Raw genomic sequence first — 17,502 nt, 5'->3', positions numbered from 1 at the left:
CTGATATCTGTAATCACCTTATCTCTACTAGGGTGAACGCAGTGTAAAAACAAATGAGCTATAAGGGTGTGAGGGCTGCCTTCAGCCAAGGAGGAGGGGAAACTCCTCCTGAACCTCAGCACAAACACTCAGTCGCACTCCAGGCTCATTAACCAGCTCTCCAAGAAGTACCTCTGACATAGATGGGCGCAGGGGAGATGAGAACAAACTCTCAATCTGGAATCCTTTAACTGTAACAGACACTCAGCAGGGGAATCCATTAAACAGGAGCTGAAAATTAGCTTTGCAAATTTCTCTGTGCCAGGAGACAGAGTCAGAATGAAAACCAAGAGGCTTTTTGGAATATAGCTGCAGCTGGAGTGATGGTGCATCCGCTTGCACCCATGCATGTGTGCGTATGTGTGCTGCTTTATTCCTCAGAGGGAAGTAGCAGCCTGCTGCATCTGCGTGGGCTTAGAGGCTGTGGGATCTGCTGCATTGAAAGAAATGAAAGCAAAACTTGCAGCCTTGCAAGCCCTGAGCCTCACTGGTGGTACCCAGCCATGTGAGCAAGCACTGGGAGCCAGCCAGAGCTCGGAGCCGTCTGTAGGACAGGACACACCTTTTGGATGGGAGAGGCAGCGTGTGAGGAGCAGGCGTCACTGTGCAGACTGTGCAGGGCTGTTTACAGAAGGCTGGGTAACAATGACTGATCTAGTCTTTAATCTTTTTCAGCTGCTTGGCTCTGTTCCTATGCAAAGTAAGTGAGAGTGTGACATGTCAGGGCAAAAGAGCAGCAGCCAAACCCAAATTCTATAGGAGTCAGTCTGGGGAGCAGGAGAGATTCGTTTCTGACAGTTCAGGCCGTGCCTGTCACGGTATCCCAGTCCTGACGCTTGCAACCTTAAATGCCTCCATGTAACGTCAAGTGGCTTTTTCCCTGGTGGTGGAAGAGGAGGATGAAGCAAATCTGCTGCAGTTCCTGAGCTCCTGCTTCTTTTCAAACCGTCTGTCGCCCCATCCCTCCAGCGAGGAAGGAAGTGGTAATCTCCCTGATTTACAGAGGAGGAGCAGAGAGGCACAAGAGCAGAAAACATACCTGCACTGCAGAGAGGAATGCAATGCCAAAGTGCCCAAAGCCTGGAGACCTGAATGGGTACCTACAAACCAAAGAGTGCAGATCACGCAGCAGCTGAGCTGTGGTCCTGAGCAAAGTGTCCATGTTAATCAGTGGAGTGAACACAGCTGTAATTGCATCAGCCATTCCCCATCCAGAGATTAGCGGTGTTACTGTATCATACCCTGCTGCAGCCCCTCTTCTGGAGTAAGTGCTGCCAAAGCCATTGCAGATGTGCCCCAAGCCAGCTCCCTAAGTTGTCTGTCAAAGGAAAAGGGACTGAAGTTGAGTTACTTAAACATCATGGCTCATGTCCAGCCCACCTGATGTCCTTGCTGCTTTGGAGCACAGCATCTGGCCAGCAGCTGCCCCAGCGTCCCCCATCCAGCTGAGAGGACACCCCACAGACCTGGCCTGGGGTCCTTGAGTGCTACCCCTGCCACTGTCTCCAAACACATCCCTAAGTGCATCATCACCTCTGCTGAAGCACCTTCACTTCAGGGCTCAAAGACAGGCTGCTCTTGTGCAGCATGTCAAACGAGAGAGCAGTTCAAGGCAGAGGAAGACATCAAACCAAATGATGCCTGAATTCATGTTCCTAAGAATGGAAAGGAAATGCAGCCCAAATGAACTATACAACCACAGAAAGTTAATGTATGCTCGTTTGTATATCAGGCCATTGTCCAGGGGAACTCTCAGTTTCCTCTTGGGATCTATAATGAATAGACCTATAAGAGAATGTTATGGTGGCAGAGATTTCTCTTTTCCTACTATTTAACTTAGAACAATATAGACTCAAAACAAAACCACAGCCTTTCAAAGGCTGGCAGTACAATACACTAAAAGCAAAGCTTTGACCATTAAATGAAGGAGCATGAGAGAAAGATCTTTGCCCTATGTGTGCTGGGAATCCCTCTTAATTCCTTTATCATATACACTGCAAGATCAGGGTAAGGGATCCCACCATGCCCAAGTGTCACTGCTTTGCTTTCACTACAGCAGATGTCAAGCCCACAACCAAGATAACCAGAAATGCCTTTCCTGATAAGCAGGAAAGTTGACTACAGGACTTAGGCTGTTCTGGGCTCTCCTAATTATGCTCTTTAACACCTTTTACTATCCCATTTCAAGTCTGGTTAACCTAGTTCTAGATTTGAGGAGACTGCATATGATGACACCAGCCAAGACCAGATGTATTGGTCAGTCTGGGAATTGAAGAATCAGCAGCCCAAAACAATGGCTGTGCACAGCATTAACTACATGATTCATCAGGGTGCTTATCCTGAGCTATAATGGTGATGGCTTATATTAACTACCACTGCTGCTCCAAGGATGCAAAGAAAATACAGAGAAAGAGTTTAACTCCTGTGTCAGAGATGTCCAGAACCTGTCATAGCAATCCCAGAGATGCAGAATAAAGCCTTCACAATTTCCCTTCTGCAGGGTGATTTGCACCTTATCACTTACAAGGTGTGATACAGGAAAGAAGCAGCCACTGGAGTAGTAGTGACAGCCCTGCTGGTTTTTCAATGCCCATCCCTTTATGCCCTGTCTGCACATCTGCAGTGGCTGTTTTCATGCAGCAAACCAGCCCCTAAAGGACATCCTGCAGTACTGCACAGGTGAAGCAAGGCCTTTGGACCCTGGAACTTCAGACACAATTGTATTTGCAAGTGGGTCTGATTTATGCTGGTTAGAGATCTATGCTTTCAGCTTTGTGTCTCATGCTTCTGGCCAAACTGATCCGACCTGGTCAGAAAGGCAGACTGTCACAGTTGCACTGCTTAGTGCCAGGTCACACATCCATGCTGTATTTAACAGTCTAGATTAATGTTTTAAATTAGAGTGACACTGCAGTTAAGTGTACAGTGGAAGAGCGTGAATGCAGCTCTGCAAAGTCCACTCTGTGGAAATCAAAACTAGCTCCGTTTTAGCTTTCCCACTAATCCCACTCTGAGCACTGACTTTTCAGCTTTCCTGCCCTGATTTTCTCCCAAGTGCAGGACACAGGAGATTTATACCCAGACAAAACCATCTCCTTTCCTCTCCTTTTGTCCTTCTGCAAGAAACTCTCCAGAAAGCTGAAGGTGCTGTCATGAAGAAGGTTAAACCAAATTGTGCACATATTGCTGGGTAGGGAAAAGGAGAGCCTTTCTCTTGGGAACATTAGTCTGTGCTCATAGACTTGCAGGATGTCGTAGTGCCTGTTTGTGGATGCCTGCCCTAGATGACATTGTACCAGCTCTGACATGCAGGAGAGTGCATTAGGAAAGGAGGTTAGTCATTTATTTTTAATAACAATATAAGAACCACAGTTATGTACAAATTAAATAGATATCAACTTCAGCAACCAGAAGGCAATCTACTTCATGATTTATTAAATCAATAATAGCATTTCACTATGTAGGTCTGAACATAACATTTCAAATGCAAAGCAAACAGCAATAAAAGCAAGCAAAGTACAGGGGTAATTTGTACCAAATCTTTTATGCTTTATATAAAGATCACAGTCCAATTAATATAGTGTGAAACCCCAACTTTCTCTTGGGGGTCTTTGTAGCTCCTCTTCCCAGTCTAACAATACTCTTCTGAAATAAGCCAGGGCATATGAACAACCACCTCTCCCAGTCCTTCTGGTTGGGAAGTCTGTACATCAGAACAATCCCCTGGCTCCATAATGCTAAGAAGAAATCAGCCCTATGTATATCCTCCCTCAAATTTAACGACAAGGTTTCCTGCAGGCTGCAACACTGTCTGGAGCAATCTGGGGGGAGCCTTTGCCATCTGCTGCTTAGCAGCCTGGCACCTTCCTGAATTCACCTTGTTTCTTCATCCCAACAGTCATGTCCTACTGGGTCTTTAGTTTGAGCCACACTTCCCTCTCATCAGGGCAGGGTTATATCGCCCAAATTGCCCCAGAGGATGAAGCAACTTGAGAAAACAGTCCAAATGGGAGCACAGCCTAGAAACCCCATATCAGCTCCAAACCTATCAACACATCACACTGAAGACTTGGCTTATCTCCTGCCTGGACTAAGTCAGAACCTGATGTTTAAATGGATTAAGTAATAAAGCTGTTAACGGGATTATTAGCAGCTTCACTGTAACAACTGGGTCTTACTTTCCCAGAGCCTGTGGGATCATTGTACTTGGAGAAGTCATCACTGAGTGGGACGATGAGCTGTGAGAAACACGTAACTCTGGCAAGGTGAGATAGTCCAACTGCACTCAGATCATTGCCAGGGGAGGCTCTGCCCCAGGGAACCCCTCCCCGTCCCATACTCACCTCATGCTGACATAGGGTTCTGGGGATTAATCACTCGCTCTGGTAATTCCTATTGGACCAAGCCCTGTTCTCTTGCCTGCACTGGCTTTCCTTGAGCACAGGAACCCAAGCAGGTTACTTTGTGTTCTCACAGTGAGTTTTCACTTCTAAAACAAAGGAGGATTTTCCAGCAAGGTCAGGAAAATCTCTACCTTTCTAAAGCATGCAGCGAGAGAGCAGCTTGCAGGCAGGGCTTTTCTCACTCAGGTTGGACCACAAAACGTGTCAACAACCGTAAGAAACTAAATGTTCTGTCACACAAAGGGAAATTCGACAGGCTGTTGTCTTCAACCAAGCGACAGCTTTAAACCTGTGTAACTGAGAGGAAAGCTTGTCCCAAGTGCAGGAACATGAAGTGAAAGTAATTCAGACATCACCCATGCATAGAGAAAAGAATGAGGGCTGCCAAAAGGTTACCTGATGCGCTTCACACTATGTCAGAGCTTAAATTGTGTTTAAAAGGTTCTCAGGGTGACATCATTGTTTACAATGAAAGGATGATTCCAGTGAATGTAACACAAAACCCTTTAAACTTGCTGAATTTGCTGTGCAGCTCTGTCCTGCTCTGTCATGCAGCAAGAGCTGATGCCACTGCCTTGCCTCATATGCATCCAGAAGGAGAGCTGGGAAAAGCATTTCTCCCCATACCTGGGCTCTGCATTGTTCTTTCTTCTGATGTTCCTCATGGATTAAGGAGCAAAGCAGTACCTGTGCTTTTAAGGAGTGGATGCTCATGAAGCTCTTTAGCAACTGTGGTATCAATTCAGAGTGGAGAAGCAGTGAATGGAGGGGGTACCCTTCCCTGAGAGGAGATGGGGATGTACTCAGTGCCCCAGTGCTGGACAACAAGGCACCTGGGGGATTTATTTGTCTGCAAGGAAAGACAGAAACCTTGAGGTTTGCAACTGATAATCCACAGTGCTTTACTTCCCTCCTTTCAAACACAGTTTTCCTGTTAGGGGCTCTGGGCAATCTCTTTCAACAGCCATTTCCTGTATGGAGGCGTATTGTAATTAGGATTGCCCACACGAAGGGCTTCCAAATGCTCCTGTGTGGGCATGTGGGATGGCTCCTCTGGGAGCTGGCTTCAGGCAGCTGGAAGACCAAGTGAAGCAGCAGAGGGGAAAACCACCTTTTATAACTCCTGTGTGGAGCACACCCTGTAGTAGGTATCTGCACACTGAAGGTCTGAAACACCGACCCCTGCACAACCCAACCCAAAAGGTTGGGAAGTCCAGGCTCAGTTTTGAGGGATGATCCCTATGGCTACAAAGGGCCAAAATGAGAGAACTGAGGATGGGAACTGGGACTCTGGGAGGCCCCACACTCACATCACTCACTGCAGGCTTCTGAGGAGGGGGAGGAAATTGCTTTAACTCCTGAATCATTGTATTCAGCACTGATTTCAGTTAATGAGATACAAGTTAACAGCAAACAGGATGAATGCTTTACAGCATGTGTATTTGTGTGGCGTGTCCCTATGAGCAGTCCTGTTTTACTCACAGCTATAGAGGGGCAGGCAAAGTAGCCCCATGGTGGTTGGTGCTTTTCCTGCAAGCTGACCTCAGTGTATCTGTAGGAAGAATCCAAGGTGTGCAGCCTGTGAGCTGTGGGCTCTAAGGAAGCAAACATTTTGGCCGAGGTGGCTTAGATTCGTGGTGATGTTGTAAAAAATGGAACAGGTAATGAGGAGGTCAGGCTTCCTTGACCCTCAAATCAAGAACAATCCCAGCAGGGCTGCAGACTCCCCTCTCTACTTCCTTGGCAATCATGTTCCCACAGTTCAGAAAAACACAGGAAGATCTAAGGAAACCTATGTGGAAATGCAGAAGACAAAGGCAAGTGATCTGAAAATAGAAGGCTGGTCCATATATTTCCTTTACATTCTGGGCCTGAGTGTAGTTTTTGGCTGAATACTGAAATCTTGAGGGCCATATGCTTTTACCATTCCTGGCAGGGCACAAAGGAAAACTGCCTTGTTCAGCCTTTCATCATTCAGAGGGTTAGATGAGGTTCTTCCCTTGCTCAGTGCTAAAAGCTTTACTGCTTAGAGCCACAGCAAAAGCCCTGACCACTGGTCACACACCCCCCATATATGAGCTGTGACTCCTGCATTTCTAGACACCAGGGAGGAGAGCTTGCAGAACTGCTGCTTATGAAACCCAGTACAGCAGGAACGCTCAGTGCATCTGCTGGCAGCAAACAAGACACTGAGCTGCAGGTCTCGGGCAGTCCCACTTTGGTGTGCCAGATCAGGCACAATTGTAAAGGAAAAAACCATTTGGGTACAGGGAAGAGAGACTGAGCAGACCCTTCTTGTGCAAGGGCTGAGAAATTCCTCTTGGCTTCTTCTAATGTAAAAATCCAAGGAATCCTGAGGCCTGAGGGGAGTTTAGGAGACATCCAGGAAAGGGGAGGAGAGCAGGAGAGGGATGTAGGATTGTAGTGGGGACAAAAAGTATGTGCTGCAGAGACGGAGTAATCCAAGGACTTGGAGATGAGGGTGTTGGACTGCCTCCTAAAGCAGTCCGCAGACTTACTATTCATCAGAGTACATACTTGTATTACACTGTTAGTAACAGCCTAATGCAGAAGTTAACAACATTTGCACAGGGCTCAGCTCCCTTAGACTGTGAGTTCACTGCTTACATTTCCAGAGCCTTTGAAAGCAGGGAGCCAAGACAGCCTCTGGGGTACATGAGGTGCAATGCCAGTGATGGCTGCACTGCTTCAAGCCCTGTCTTGGCTATGGCAAAGAAACACACTCTGTGAGGTGGGGACTGGATTGTTCCAGAGATTCTTTCCTTTTTGTATTCCAGTTATTGGTGAATACAGGAGATAGGATCAGCTGATAAAAGCAGCCACAAGATTTGCCTAGTTCGGTGCTGAATGTATGTCAGTATCTGGTTGCAGGTGAGCTGAGGCTCCCCAAGTTTGAACAAGGCGGACAGCCATCAGTTTTGCTCATCACAGCCCCATGAGATCACACTCCCTATCTTCTCTGAGCCTCCCTCCTTCCCCGCTCATGGACAAGGCTCTAAGGTCACACCTGTCATACAGAAAACCTTGCTTCACATGAGTTGTTCCAATCTTGCCTTGCTGCTGCTGATTGCAAGCTCTCTGCTGCTGAAGTTGTGCTCCCTGGAGCAAACTTCAAGCATGTGCTAATATTAAATGCCATTTCCAGATAATAACCTTGGCTGGGGGATTTTGGCAGCTTCTGCTATTTTCTCTGTGGCCTTAAAAAGAAAATGAAAGAGGTGTCTAACTTGGTGAGGAGATCAGCTCTCTATTACACACATTTCATGCCAGGTTATTTAGGTAGCCAACTTTTTTGGTCGATGTGACTGAGTACACTTCGATGCTGTGTCCGAAAGTGAGGACTGGAGGCACAGGAATGTCTTGATTAGCACTCAGAAGCCTTCATATCCTGTCAGTCATCTGAGCTGGTGTCTGAAGGAAAACACTAGGGACACATCTATTTTGTTCCTAGCTGTTGGTTAGACACTCCAAACATCTTTTAATTACTTCCACTTGTAATTCCCATTCCAGTGGCATCAGGCCGGTTAGGAGAAGAAAGGGAAGGTGGAGCAAGGCTGAGCAGGGGAAATATCAAACGAAGCAGGCAGGGCTGAGCTTCAGTGTCCTTCTCATGCTCACTCTGAAAGTCAGACGCTGCCTCCTGGCAATCTCCTGTGTAGTGTTAAAAACTGCAGCTTGCTGTTGCTGTTCTGCAGGGTAAACTGAAAGCAGCTTCTCTGTTCATCCCCTCCTATGCTACTGGTCAAGTGACCCTTCCTGCATACGCTTTGCACATGTCTTTGGGAGCAAAAGATGTATTTCATCTCCGAACATGCATGGCATAAGGCATCTTCAGCCTCTTTCAAACCACATTGTCAGTTGGGAAGGCAAACATAGGGAAAACACAGACCACCTATCACTGACTGCACCTAAGAAATCTCTTGTGACTGGAAACCTTTTGCCTTGTGCATAAACCGACAGATGTATTACCTATTCAGCCCAACTCAATACATGACTTCAGACTGGAGTAGATTGAGCTATTGCTTTGTACAAATAATTCATCATAAAGTGAACAGTTCAAAGAATATACGAAAGGCCAGAGATAACTCAAATGCACCCCCTTGCTCTCTTAGATACCTATTAGCAGACCTATGGGGAAACGTGCTCAGATAAATATTGTTTAAAGAACGTACTGTAAGTTGTTATAACAGCAACCTTCCCCAAACAGCCTGGCTTGTATTCGCAGTATTCTTTTGGGTACAATGCTGTTTTTCAGAAGTCAGGGAGTATTCAGAAATACTTGACATTTTTTTCCTTGCCTTAAATGGATGAATTAGTGCAGAGATTTCCAGTTGGTTTCCAATGTGGCAGCTTCAGGCAGCAGGCTCGTATATCACAGCCTGAAAAAAAGGCTCCTCTGCTTTTTATAACATTTTCCCACAGTAAAGCAAATGTTTAGGAATAACACCAATTAGGAGACACATTTCTGGTTTGCTAGAACCGATAGACAGCCAGGATTGTCAGCTGGCCAGCCCTCAGCCTCCCAGCACTGACAGCACAGCGAGCATCCCGGCCAGCAAACTGGGAAAGCTGGAGCTCCTGAACCTTTTGACTCAGTTGCTGATACATGGTGTAAGTGAAATATGTATGATAGCAAGGCAAACTGCCCATTCTACTCTATTTGTAGAAGAGGTTTCAAACTGAAAGAAGAAAAAGCTAATTTAAAACATGCTTTAATTTCAAAGGGATCAGGCAGGACCTAAGTTCTATTCTTTAATCTTGTTCATTTTCCAGTATTAAATCACTGCAATTACTGAGTTTACCCCAACACCTGAAGAGTTATTTGGATTGGTCATACATTAAAATCTTCTTAATGATAACATCAGGGGGTAAAAGATACTAAATTTTTGATGCAAGATACAAGGTGTTGCTAGTGTAAAAAGTCTTTGCAGATTGTTGTTTTTAACCAACTCACTCCATACCCAAAACGTGCCCACTGCACAGTAATTACTACATCATAAGTTCTGAGAAGAATGATCCTAACTGTTACTCTAAGGAGTAACATAAGCTGTGTCATGAGCAAAAAGAAAGTGGAAATGTAATGTTAGGTGTGGAAGTGTCTTAGTAAATTTAAAGGTGCATAAAAGATTTTGAAGCTGTGTTTTATAACAAGGCAGGAAATTATTGGGATGATATTTGCAGGTCTCTTCACCCTGATAAATACCCACAAGGATTGAAAGCACAGCGTCAGGAGTAGAGAACTTCATCCTTTTCATTCACATTCATCCTTTGATCTGGATGGATTTGAAGGCTATGGTTAACTTCTGTCCTCTGCCATCCCTGGCACACCTAGGCAGCCTTGGCCAGCCGCTGAGCAGCATGCGGAACATAAGGACACAGAGGTTGCAATCAGCTGCTACTACAGGAGGAAAGGACACCCAGACTCCTGTGCTGAGGACTGGGTTGAGCTGAGAGAGTTTTGGGGACCTGCAAGGTCCTAACAGGGGATGGATCCCCTGCACCTCACTGCCCTCCCACAGCACATCAGGTACTGAGCATCCTTCGCACTTGTAAAACCTTCTATCTGCATTGCAGAGGAGACTGGCTGGCTTTGGATCAGTCAGGTTCTTCAGTGCAACCCTGCCTAAATTTGACCACAAAGATCTCAGAGCAGGATTAACCTACAGCCTGCAGAACAGATCTGTGCCTTGGGAGGTCAAACAGAATATAGCCGAATTCATTGCTGGAGATGAACTTTGAGGGAAAGGTGGCGGAGGAGTTAATACCTCGATAATATCAGAGCTATCCAGAATCCTCTGACTTCCTGGCCCTGTTTCACTTTGGCTTCCAGCCTAATTAGGGCACACTGAGACTGTGCTAACATATTATCTTTTCCTAATGATGGACAAAGGTCTGACATCCATAATCCTGCTTCCAAATCCATCATCAGCCTTTGCCTACAGGGACAGCTAGCGATGTGCTTGCCTTCCTTTCCTTGTCACAGGATGCAGACATTGCCTTCTCTGTGCCTGGCACTGATAGGAAAGTTAATCTGGACCAAATTCCAAAATTATTAGGACCAAAATTATTTGGAAGGTAACCTGGTACGTGAGGATCCAACTAAGCCCTGAAACATGGGCAGCATCTCCAGCCAGGCTTTGCACCTAGCTCCTCTAATGGCACTGTGCTCCGCTTCATCCCAGAACCTCAGGAACACTTGTGGCAAGACACTTTTCCGCCTCTCTCCCAACTACTTGTCATTATCTTGCTGTGATCCATGAAAGTGATTTACACCTTTGTGGAATTTGCACTGCCTTTCTGGTAATACGCTTTCCGTGGAAAGCTTTTCCAGGCTACTCTGACACTGAACCTGACGCAGCGTGCAGCTGGCTGCTCGCGCATGTGTCAGCAGATGGAGCATGCCATGGGAACCCTCCGAGGGCTGCACAGCCTTCCTGCACTGCTCCAGGTGCAGCTCAAGGTGTGGGCGCCGGTCTCTGCACAGTGTGGTATGGGACTCTGTGGTACATCTCCTCTGGGTTAGCTCAGGCACCGCTACCAGGGTTTCTGTGGTAGAGCAGCTCCTTTCCACCCATGCTGCTTACTACTTCAGTTTTTAATCTGGATGAGCCCTTTGGAGCACAACCTCAGGCTTAGCTCTTTATTCTTTAGGTAACCGTGGGGAAGGTACTGTAGGGGACATGTGGAATTCAGTAGGGCTAGTGCTTGCAAATCAGTTCCTTTCTGCAGAAGGAATACGTTAAATCCCTGAATGAATGCAAGAAGCTCAAGAACAGTGATGTTTCACAGGGTTTCCAGAAGCTATCCTCTTGATATTAAACTACAAGAAGATTATAATATGCTAAAGAAGCCAGAGTCTGCTGCTGTGAAATACATTCTCTCTATATATATGTAAAAGAAATAACCATTACTGTCATAAGGAATCCCCCAGTAAATAACAGACCATCTCTCTTACACCATGTGCAATGTCCTGAATGAATAGTGTGGTAATCCAGCAAAATCCGTACGCTTAATGAGATAATCAAAACTCATACGGCAGATGGAAAAGCTCTTCTAAATCTCATTAACCTGCCTCTTGGCTTTTCCAGATATAAACCCGGCAGTAACTCCGGGGGGACACAGCACACTTGGAGTGGGGTGAAGGACGGCTGGAGAACCGGGAACCTGACCCAGCGCCTGGGCCGAGGAGGGGACAGAGCTGCATGAGGAGTGAGTTAGGCACTGAGCTATGAAAGGTGGGCGCTTCCTGCGCGGGCTGCAGCCGCACAGCCCCGGTCCCCACACGGCTCCATCACCCCATCCCCACCGCTCCCGGAGCCGGGCCATCCCCATCAGCGCTCCCGCCGGGCGCGGCCCCGCGCCTGCCCGCTGCTCCCGAGCGCCTCCTAGCGTTCACCGCGCACCACTGGCCCTGAGGTGCGGAGCGGGCGGGGAGCGCCCCGTCACCCCCGAGGTAACGGCGAAATGACGGTGTGAACGGGTCTTACCGTGCACCAGGAGCAGCCCCTGAAGGGCGCAGACGGCCAGGGCGGCGCTCGGGCCGGGCAGCATCGCCGGTGGCTGCGGTATTCCCTTGCGAGGCGCGGGAGGAAAGGTCCGAAAGCCGGGATGAGTTTTCTTTCCAGCAACAAGTTAGTGGAGGGCTGCGCGCTGGAGCGGGGAGGGAGGGGAAGGAAGGACGAGGCGTGCAGGAGCTCCCACTTGTTGGTTCCAGTTAAATCGTTCTTTCCATTCACTGCTTCATCCTTGGGCTGCGGATTTTGTTTCCTTTCTTCCCGAGGTGCAGGTTTTCACCCTTTTCTTCCCCCTTTCACAGTAACTTTATTCCTCGTTCTCTATTTCCCGGGGTGGCAGCGGCAGTGGTGCGCAGCCTGAGTAACCCGAGGGGTTAAAAAGCAGAGCAAAAGCACCACAAAAGTTTGGCACAAACTTTCCTCCTGCAGCCAGCGAGCCGCTGCTCCAAGCAGCCCTTCGCTTGGAGTTCGGGAGTTCCGCAGAGCCTTCCCTTCGCTGCGTGCCTCCAGCGAGGTGCAGGTGCCGCAGGGATCGCAGTAAGAGCAGAGCTCTCCGCTTCAGGACGAGAGGCAGCCCCACGTCCCCCTTCCTGGCTACCTGCCGGGGGCCACCCCGCAGCGCCCGGGGCTGACAGCCGGCAGCCAGCGGGGCTTGGGCATGGCCAATGCCCACCTAAGGTGCTCTCCTCTGCCTCCCCCCACCCCGCTGGGCTCGGTTTGCTTTCGCTGGGAAGTTTGATGCGATTCCGAGATACTTTATAGGGACAGGAAAGAAAAAAAAGGAGGAAGGAGAGACGTCACGAGCCGAGGCAAGGGGACTTCACTCGCCCTCCCTCCCTGTCATTTCACAGAGCTCCTGGATTTCCTGTTGCTGCTGCCTGGGATGGGGCAAAGAAACGAGCCGAGTTGTTCCCCGCTGCTTCCCTGCATTGCCTGTCCCTGGAGCTGCGTGAGCATCAGGTGGCAACACCTTCCCCCAGTCCTGTCCCTGCTTATCCCAAAGGTGGCCAGGGTGGTGGCATCTCTCTGGGGCTCCAGGGGATGGGAAGTGCAGAGGGACACCACCTGAGAATCAGACTCTCTTGCAGGAGTGCTGTCTTTACTCCCTCTCCCTGGTTATTTAGCACTTTGTGATTCCCTCTATGCCACTCAGTGTATCCTGCTGGAATGCCACCTTTGTCCTCTCTGTACTTTTTGTGGCAGCCACTGTTGGGTATCTCTTATTCTTGGAGCACAGAGAAAGTTTCTTGTTTGAAGAGGCTATTTCAGGCAGCCCTGATGGTGTTATATAGCACAGCTGCCTCCCTCATCTCTAGCAGCAGCAGCTTCTGTGTCACCTGAGCATTATCTCCATGCATTTGGGTGTGGACAGATCCATCCACGTGTGCAGGCTTCCAGCCTGTCCATGCCTTTGCATGATTTCAGCAGGGGGGAGCACTCCCATGTTGGTGGGGACAGTGTGGTTTTGGCAGGGGACACACCACTGCTCCCCCTTTCTCCTGTGCCCTGGGAGACCTCTGTCTTTTCCTGGTTCAGGGCTGCTCCAGCCGTAAGTGCCTCTTGGGCCAGAGCAGCCCCAGCTGTGAGGGTCATAAACAGGGCTTGATTGGTGCCAGGTGCCCTGGGAGCTGTCCTGATGAGCTTATGGAGCACCTGTGGAAATGCAGCCAGCACTCAGGTGTGATGGGGACAGACTGATTCTGTGCTGCTGCAGTGCACATACCAGCTATGGGGCTCACAAACCACTGCCCTGTGCTGCTGAGGAGAGTGGTGGAAGCTCTGTGACTGCTCACACAGGTTGTCATTCCCAGTAGTGCCACAAATGAGACATGGGTTAAATGACAGTAAAGCGCTGTCAGTCCCAGTGGCTGAATGGTGGGGTTTGTTTCCGTGGTTTTGGTACTCTTGCTCAGTTTGTTTTCAAAAGAAGAGAAAGATTGTGCCTTCTCTGTGTGTGTATCAGGGGTTCCAGTGACACTGAGCTGTGACCAGGCTATTAAGAAGTTTTTCATGCCTCTGTTATACACTTCTAAACTATTAATACACATAACAAATATGTGTGCTATAAAATGCATTAGAGCAAAGTGAGACATGAATATGGTTCTGTGAGTACAAATCCATATGTTATCCTTGCAGGACAGAGGGCCAGAATTGATAGCTGGTGTAGAAATGTCCCAGAGTCAAACAGTGAATTGCACACAGAGTAGCCTCAGGTATTTCCAGTTCTGTGAACATGAAGCATCACTTCTCATGCACAGTGTTAAATCAGGAACGCTTTTCTCAACACCACAGGATGCCATCTCTTAATGATGTATATTTCCATACAGCTGCCCAGATCATTCTGAGATGACAAATGCATTTTCTATCCCTAAAATGAAGTTGTAGAACATACAGCTTCCCCCAGATCTGTATTACAGTAATGGACTTCCAAGTAATTAAGCAAAGCTCAGTCTTACAGGGAGCTTAACTAAGGAATAAGCATTCTACCTTATAGAGCTGTCCCTTATTTTTCATTCACATGGAGGTGTTTAAGGATTCATTGGAGGTCAGTGACCAGCTGCTGGCAAACCATGCTATGGTTGTGTAATGCCCCACATAATCTTTTATCTGCTGATAAACTTAATTGAACTTTTAATTGAGATGAAGTGCCTCTGGTATGTAGTTTCACCAGGAATTCTGTGTGAGAACGTGGCCGAGTGGGCCTGGGAACCCTTTTTCATTCTTGATTTTCTCCCTCAAAATATGCAAAATGAGAAGTACAGTTATAGGAATGGCACAGCTTGTTCCTGAGCATCTTCATGTGCCTGTGGCAACCTCTCAGAGTCCTAGCAGACTTCCATAACACAGCAGCATGGACTGTTCATACAGACGGGAGAAACAATTCTCTAACTGGACTAGAACCTCTTCATTATAATACAACTCATTTTGCCATGACAGTTATTACAGCCAAGGAACTCAAAGTTCTTAACTAATATTAACAAATGCCTTAGCCTCACAATACTCGTGGGAATTGAAATAAGGCTAGAAAAGGTCATTTCATTTCCAAATGGAATGCTTTTAGCTTTGCAAAGGCACCTGGCAGTGTTTGTTGTCTAAGTAGAATAATAACAGTGAGGAGATGGAGGTTGCTGTGTCTGGTGGAAATACTGGACAACTGGGATGCAGAGAAATAACATGTAAGAGCTTGGCCTTATCAGTATCAGGGCTATGGACTCATGCATTGTGAAGCACTGTGTGTTTTGTAGGACCAAGGCAGTGTAGTCTATGAGACTAGAGACTGCCCCAGGGAGTTGCCTAGGCATCCGCTGGAGTATCTTCCATCCTTCATGGCATTGGCCTGACGTGGAGGATTACATGTGTCAGCCCCTTCTGTCAGCTTGGCAGGGGACGAAGGGCCGGGAAACCCTTTGCTTTGTCTTGCTTCTCTGTTGGTGCTCACCACAAGCAGTCATGTGTCTAGGGAATGCAGCAGAGGGAATGGCTGTTGATCAGAGCAGGGCCTGGAATTGCATCCTCTACTGTGTGCTGTCTTTAGCTTTAGCCAAAGGTAAAATGTGTCCAACCTAAACGCAGCTGTCCGCATGCTGGGTGTCTGATGTGGGCTGCTCTGCTTTGTGGCTGCGGAGATGGGCTCTTCTGACTCATCCCATCAGTGCAAACCTCTGGTTTACAAACCTTTGGCACATGCCTGTTTGCCTCCCTCAGGAGTAGAGGGAACAGACAAGTTTAACCTATATATCTACATTTGATATGGGTAATTCTGCCCCGTGTCCTCAGGTAGAGGTACTGAGACACAAAGACAGCCTTTCCTAAGAGCTTTGTGGAGACGGTCCTGACCAGAGGCACGTTGTGCGGGATGGAGCTGTTCTCCAAAGCAGCTCTTGCCCTCTCAGTTGGGGGGTGCTGATATTCACAGCTTTGTGCTAGGCTAGTGAGTGCTGGCTTGGGCTGCCAGAGCTGAGCTTCGCCTACGGAAAGAGAAGAAAGCAGAACAGGGTAAGGGATTGAAAGACTGTGTTAATGTTTGTCTGTGTAGTGACTACCTTTAAGGACAGCAAGTTGGCAGGCCCATAGATTTTCACTGCAGGACCTAGAGCATCTTTTGGATGGAGAGATTTCCATGCCCTGTTAATTCCAGTCCCTGGAAGTGGTGGTGGAAACAGACACTGCTAATTTGCCTTGCAATTTATTGCATTGTTCTGGGATAAAATAGGGCACGTCCTATGAATTTGGCTATCATTTATTTGATGTATAGGGTGCCAATTGATTCGGAGAAAACTCCAGGAGGCATATGCTAATCTCCAGGACAGGTGAGGTGCTGGCTACATATGGGTCTCTAAGCCAGTAGACAGAACTAAAGCTGTCACTTTGTAGGATATGTAGCCTATTCCCAGTCCTGCATCCCTCACACAGACAGTAGCATTGCCACAGTAGCTGCCTTAATCCTGTGGAGAGCTGCAAAGCCATCGCTGGGTGTGCCTCTCTCCACAATCTGCTCAGGCTGTCTTTTATGCACACACATCCTCCAGTCCCTTGGGGATCAAAAGACAAGTTCACATTGGCAGTCTGTGAGCAAACAGGGTGGGGAACTTTGTGATGAAAGCATTGTTCACTGGAAAATGGCATGTTATGAAAACAGAAACCTTCTGTGGGAAGTCTCAGTTTGGAGTAACTTCAGCTGGGGATGCAGTTTCTAGGGAAAGCAAGCACCATCCCGGCCCTGCCTGCAGCTTGGTGATCTGCTGTGGGTGCAAGGTCTGGTTTCAAGACACAAGCCTGAATTAGGTGGGAATACCGTGCTCATACATCTAGCAGGAGTCCTCTGTGCAGCAAGTCCATTGGCTCTCCTGTGGCTGTTTCATGCACCTTCTTGCAGACACGTTTGCTTCCTTATTCCTTTGTTTTGAAAAATACAGGAGAAAAAAAAAGGCCTCAAGAAAACCCCATTTGCTTCAAACACAGAATGGGAACAAAATGTTTCTCTAGCTGGGAAAAACATTTCCTGCACAGCTTTGTTCAAATACACAGTCGTGCACAGGCGGTTAGAAGCCCAATAGCCAGAGATGTGGGGCCAGCAGAGCCACGGGCACGTTTCTGGTGACTTGCTTCTCCTCTGTGGGATGGCAGCTTCAGAGGGAAGGACAGGAAGCACACGCAGTCATTAACAGTCTCTGTGCAACTTTCTTCTTTATACAAGAAGGGGAAACAAGACAAAAGGTTTAATGAATCACCCAAAGCCACGAAGCAAGGCTGGAAGAAGCCTGTCAGTCACTTAGGGCAACAACAAAGCAAAAGTGTAAGTAAAGCAATATACTGCAAGCAATTTCTTTCTTGAAACCTGTCAGAAATGAGGAGTTTTCCTCTGATGTGACCTTTTATCCATCACTGGCACCATGCTGGTGGGTTCTTTCCTCGCTGTCTGCTTGAGGCTTGTCACTGCTTGCATCTGTGCCCCATTCCCAGCCTGATCTTCCCTTACATAGTCTTTCTTGCACTAGTGCAAAACCACTGGGGACATGTCTGAA

The 17,502-nt window shown here is 47.8% G+C and overlaps 1 protein-coding gene and 2 long non-coding RNA genes across 6 annotated transcripts in view; 2 read left to right on the top strand and 1 right to left on the bottom strand.

Moving 5' to 3' along the window:
- LOC133209257 (uncharacterized) overlaps positions 1-11,923 on the top strand; it is a 200,530-nt gene extending 188,607 nt beyond the window's left edge. For all 3 annotated transcript variants that reach the window (XR_009724642.1, XR_009724644.1, XR_009724643.1), the window contains exon 4: positions 11,552-11,923. This is a non-coding gene — a long non-coding RNA (uncharacterized LOC133209257). The remainder of the gene's footprint in view (positions 1-11,551) is intronic.
- Positions 1-12,710, bottom strand: part of LOC133209249 (vascular endothelial growth factor receptor kdr-like) — a 124,860-nt gene extending 112,150 nt beyond the window's left edge. For both annotated transcript variants that reach the window (XM_061347745.1, XM_061347746.1), the window contains exon 1: positions 11,951-12,710. In XM_061347745.1, coding sequence (XP_061203729.1) covers positions 11,951-12,014 — 64 coding nt within the window. In that variant the 5' untranslated portion in view covers positions 12,015-12,710. The remainder of the gene's footprint in view (positions 1-11,950) is intronic.
- Positions 11,955-17,502, top strand: part of LOC133209256 (uncharacterized) — a 47,240-nt gene continuing 41,692 nt past the window's right edge. The window contains exons 1-2 of the long non-coding RNA XR_009724641.1: positions 11,955-12,094; positions 12,829-12,937. This is a non-coding gene — a long non-coding RNA (uncharacterized LOC133209256). The remainder of the gene's footprint in view (positions 12,095-12,828; positions 12,938-17,502) is intronic.

Source organism: Neopsephotus bourkii, unplaced genomic scaffold (genome assembly GCF_033783945.1).
Source record: "Neopsephotus bourkii isolate Nb327-2 ecotype Australia unplaced genomic scaffold, CSIRO-AGI_Nbou_v1 NB_324, whole genome shotgun sequence".
In the NCBI taxonomy this organism is placed as follows: Eukaryota; Metazoa; Chordata; class Aves; order Psittaciformes; family Psittacidae; genus Neopsephotus; species Neopsephotus bourkii.
Note: the sequence above shows the minus strand (reverse complement) of the source record. Positions and strands in the feature narration are given on the sequence as shown.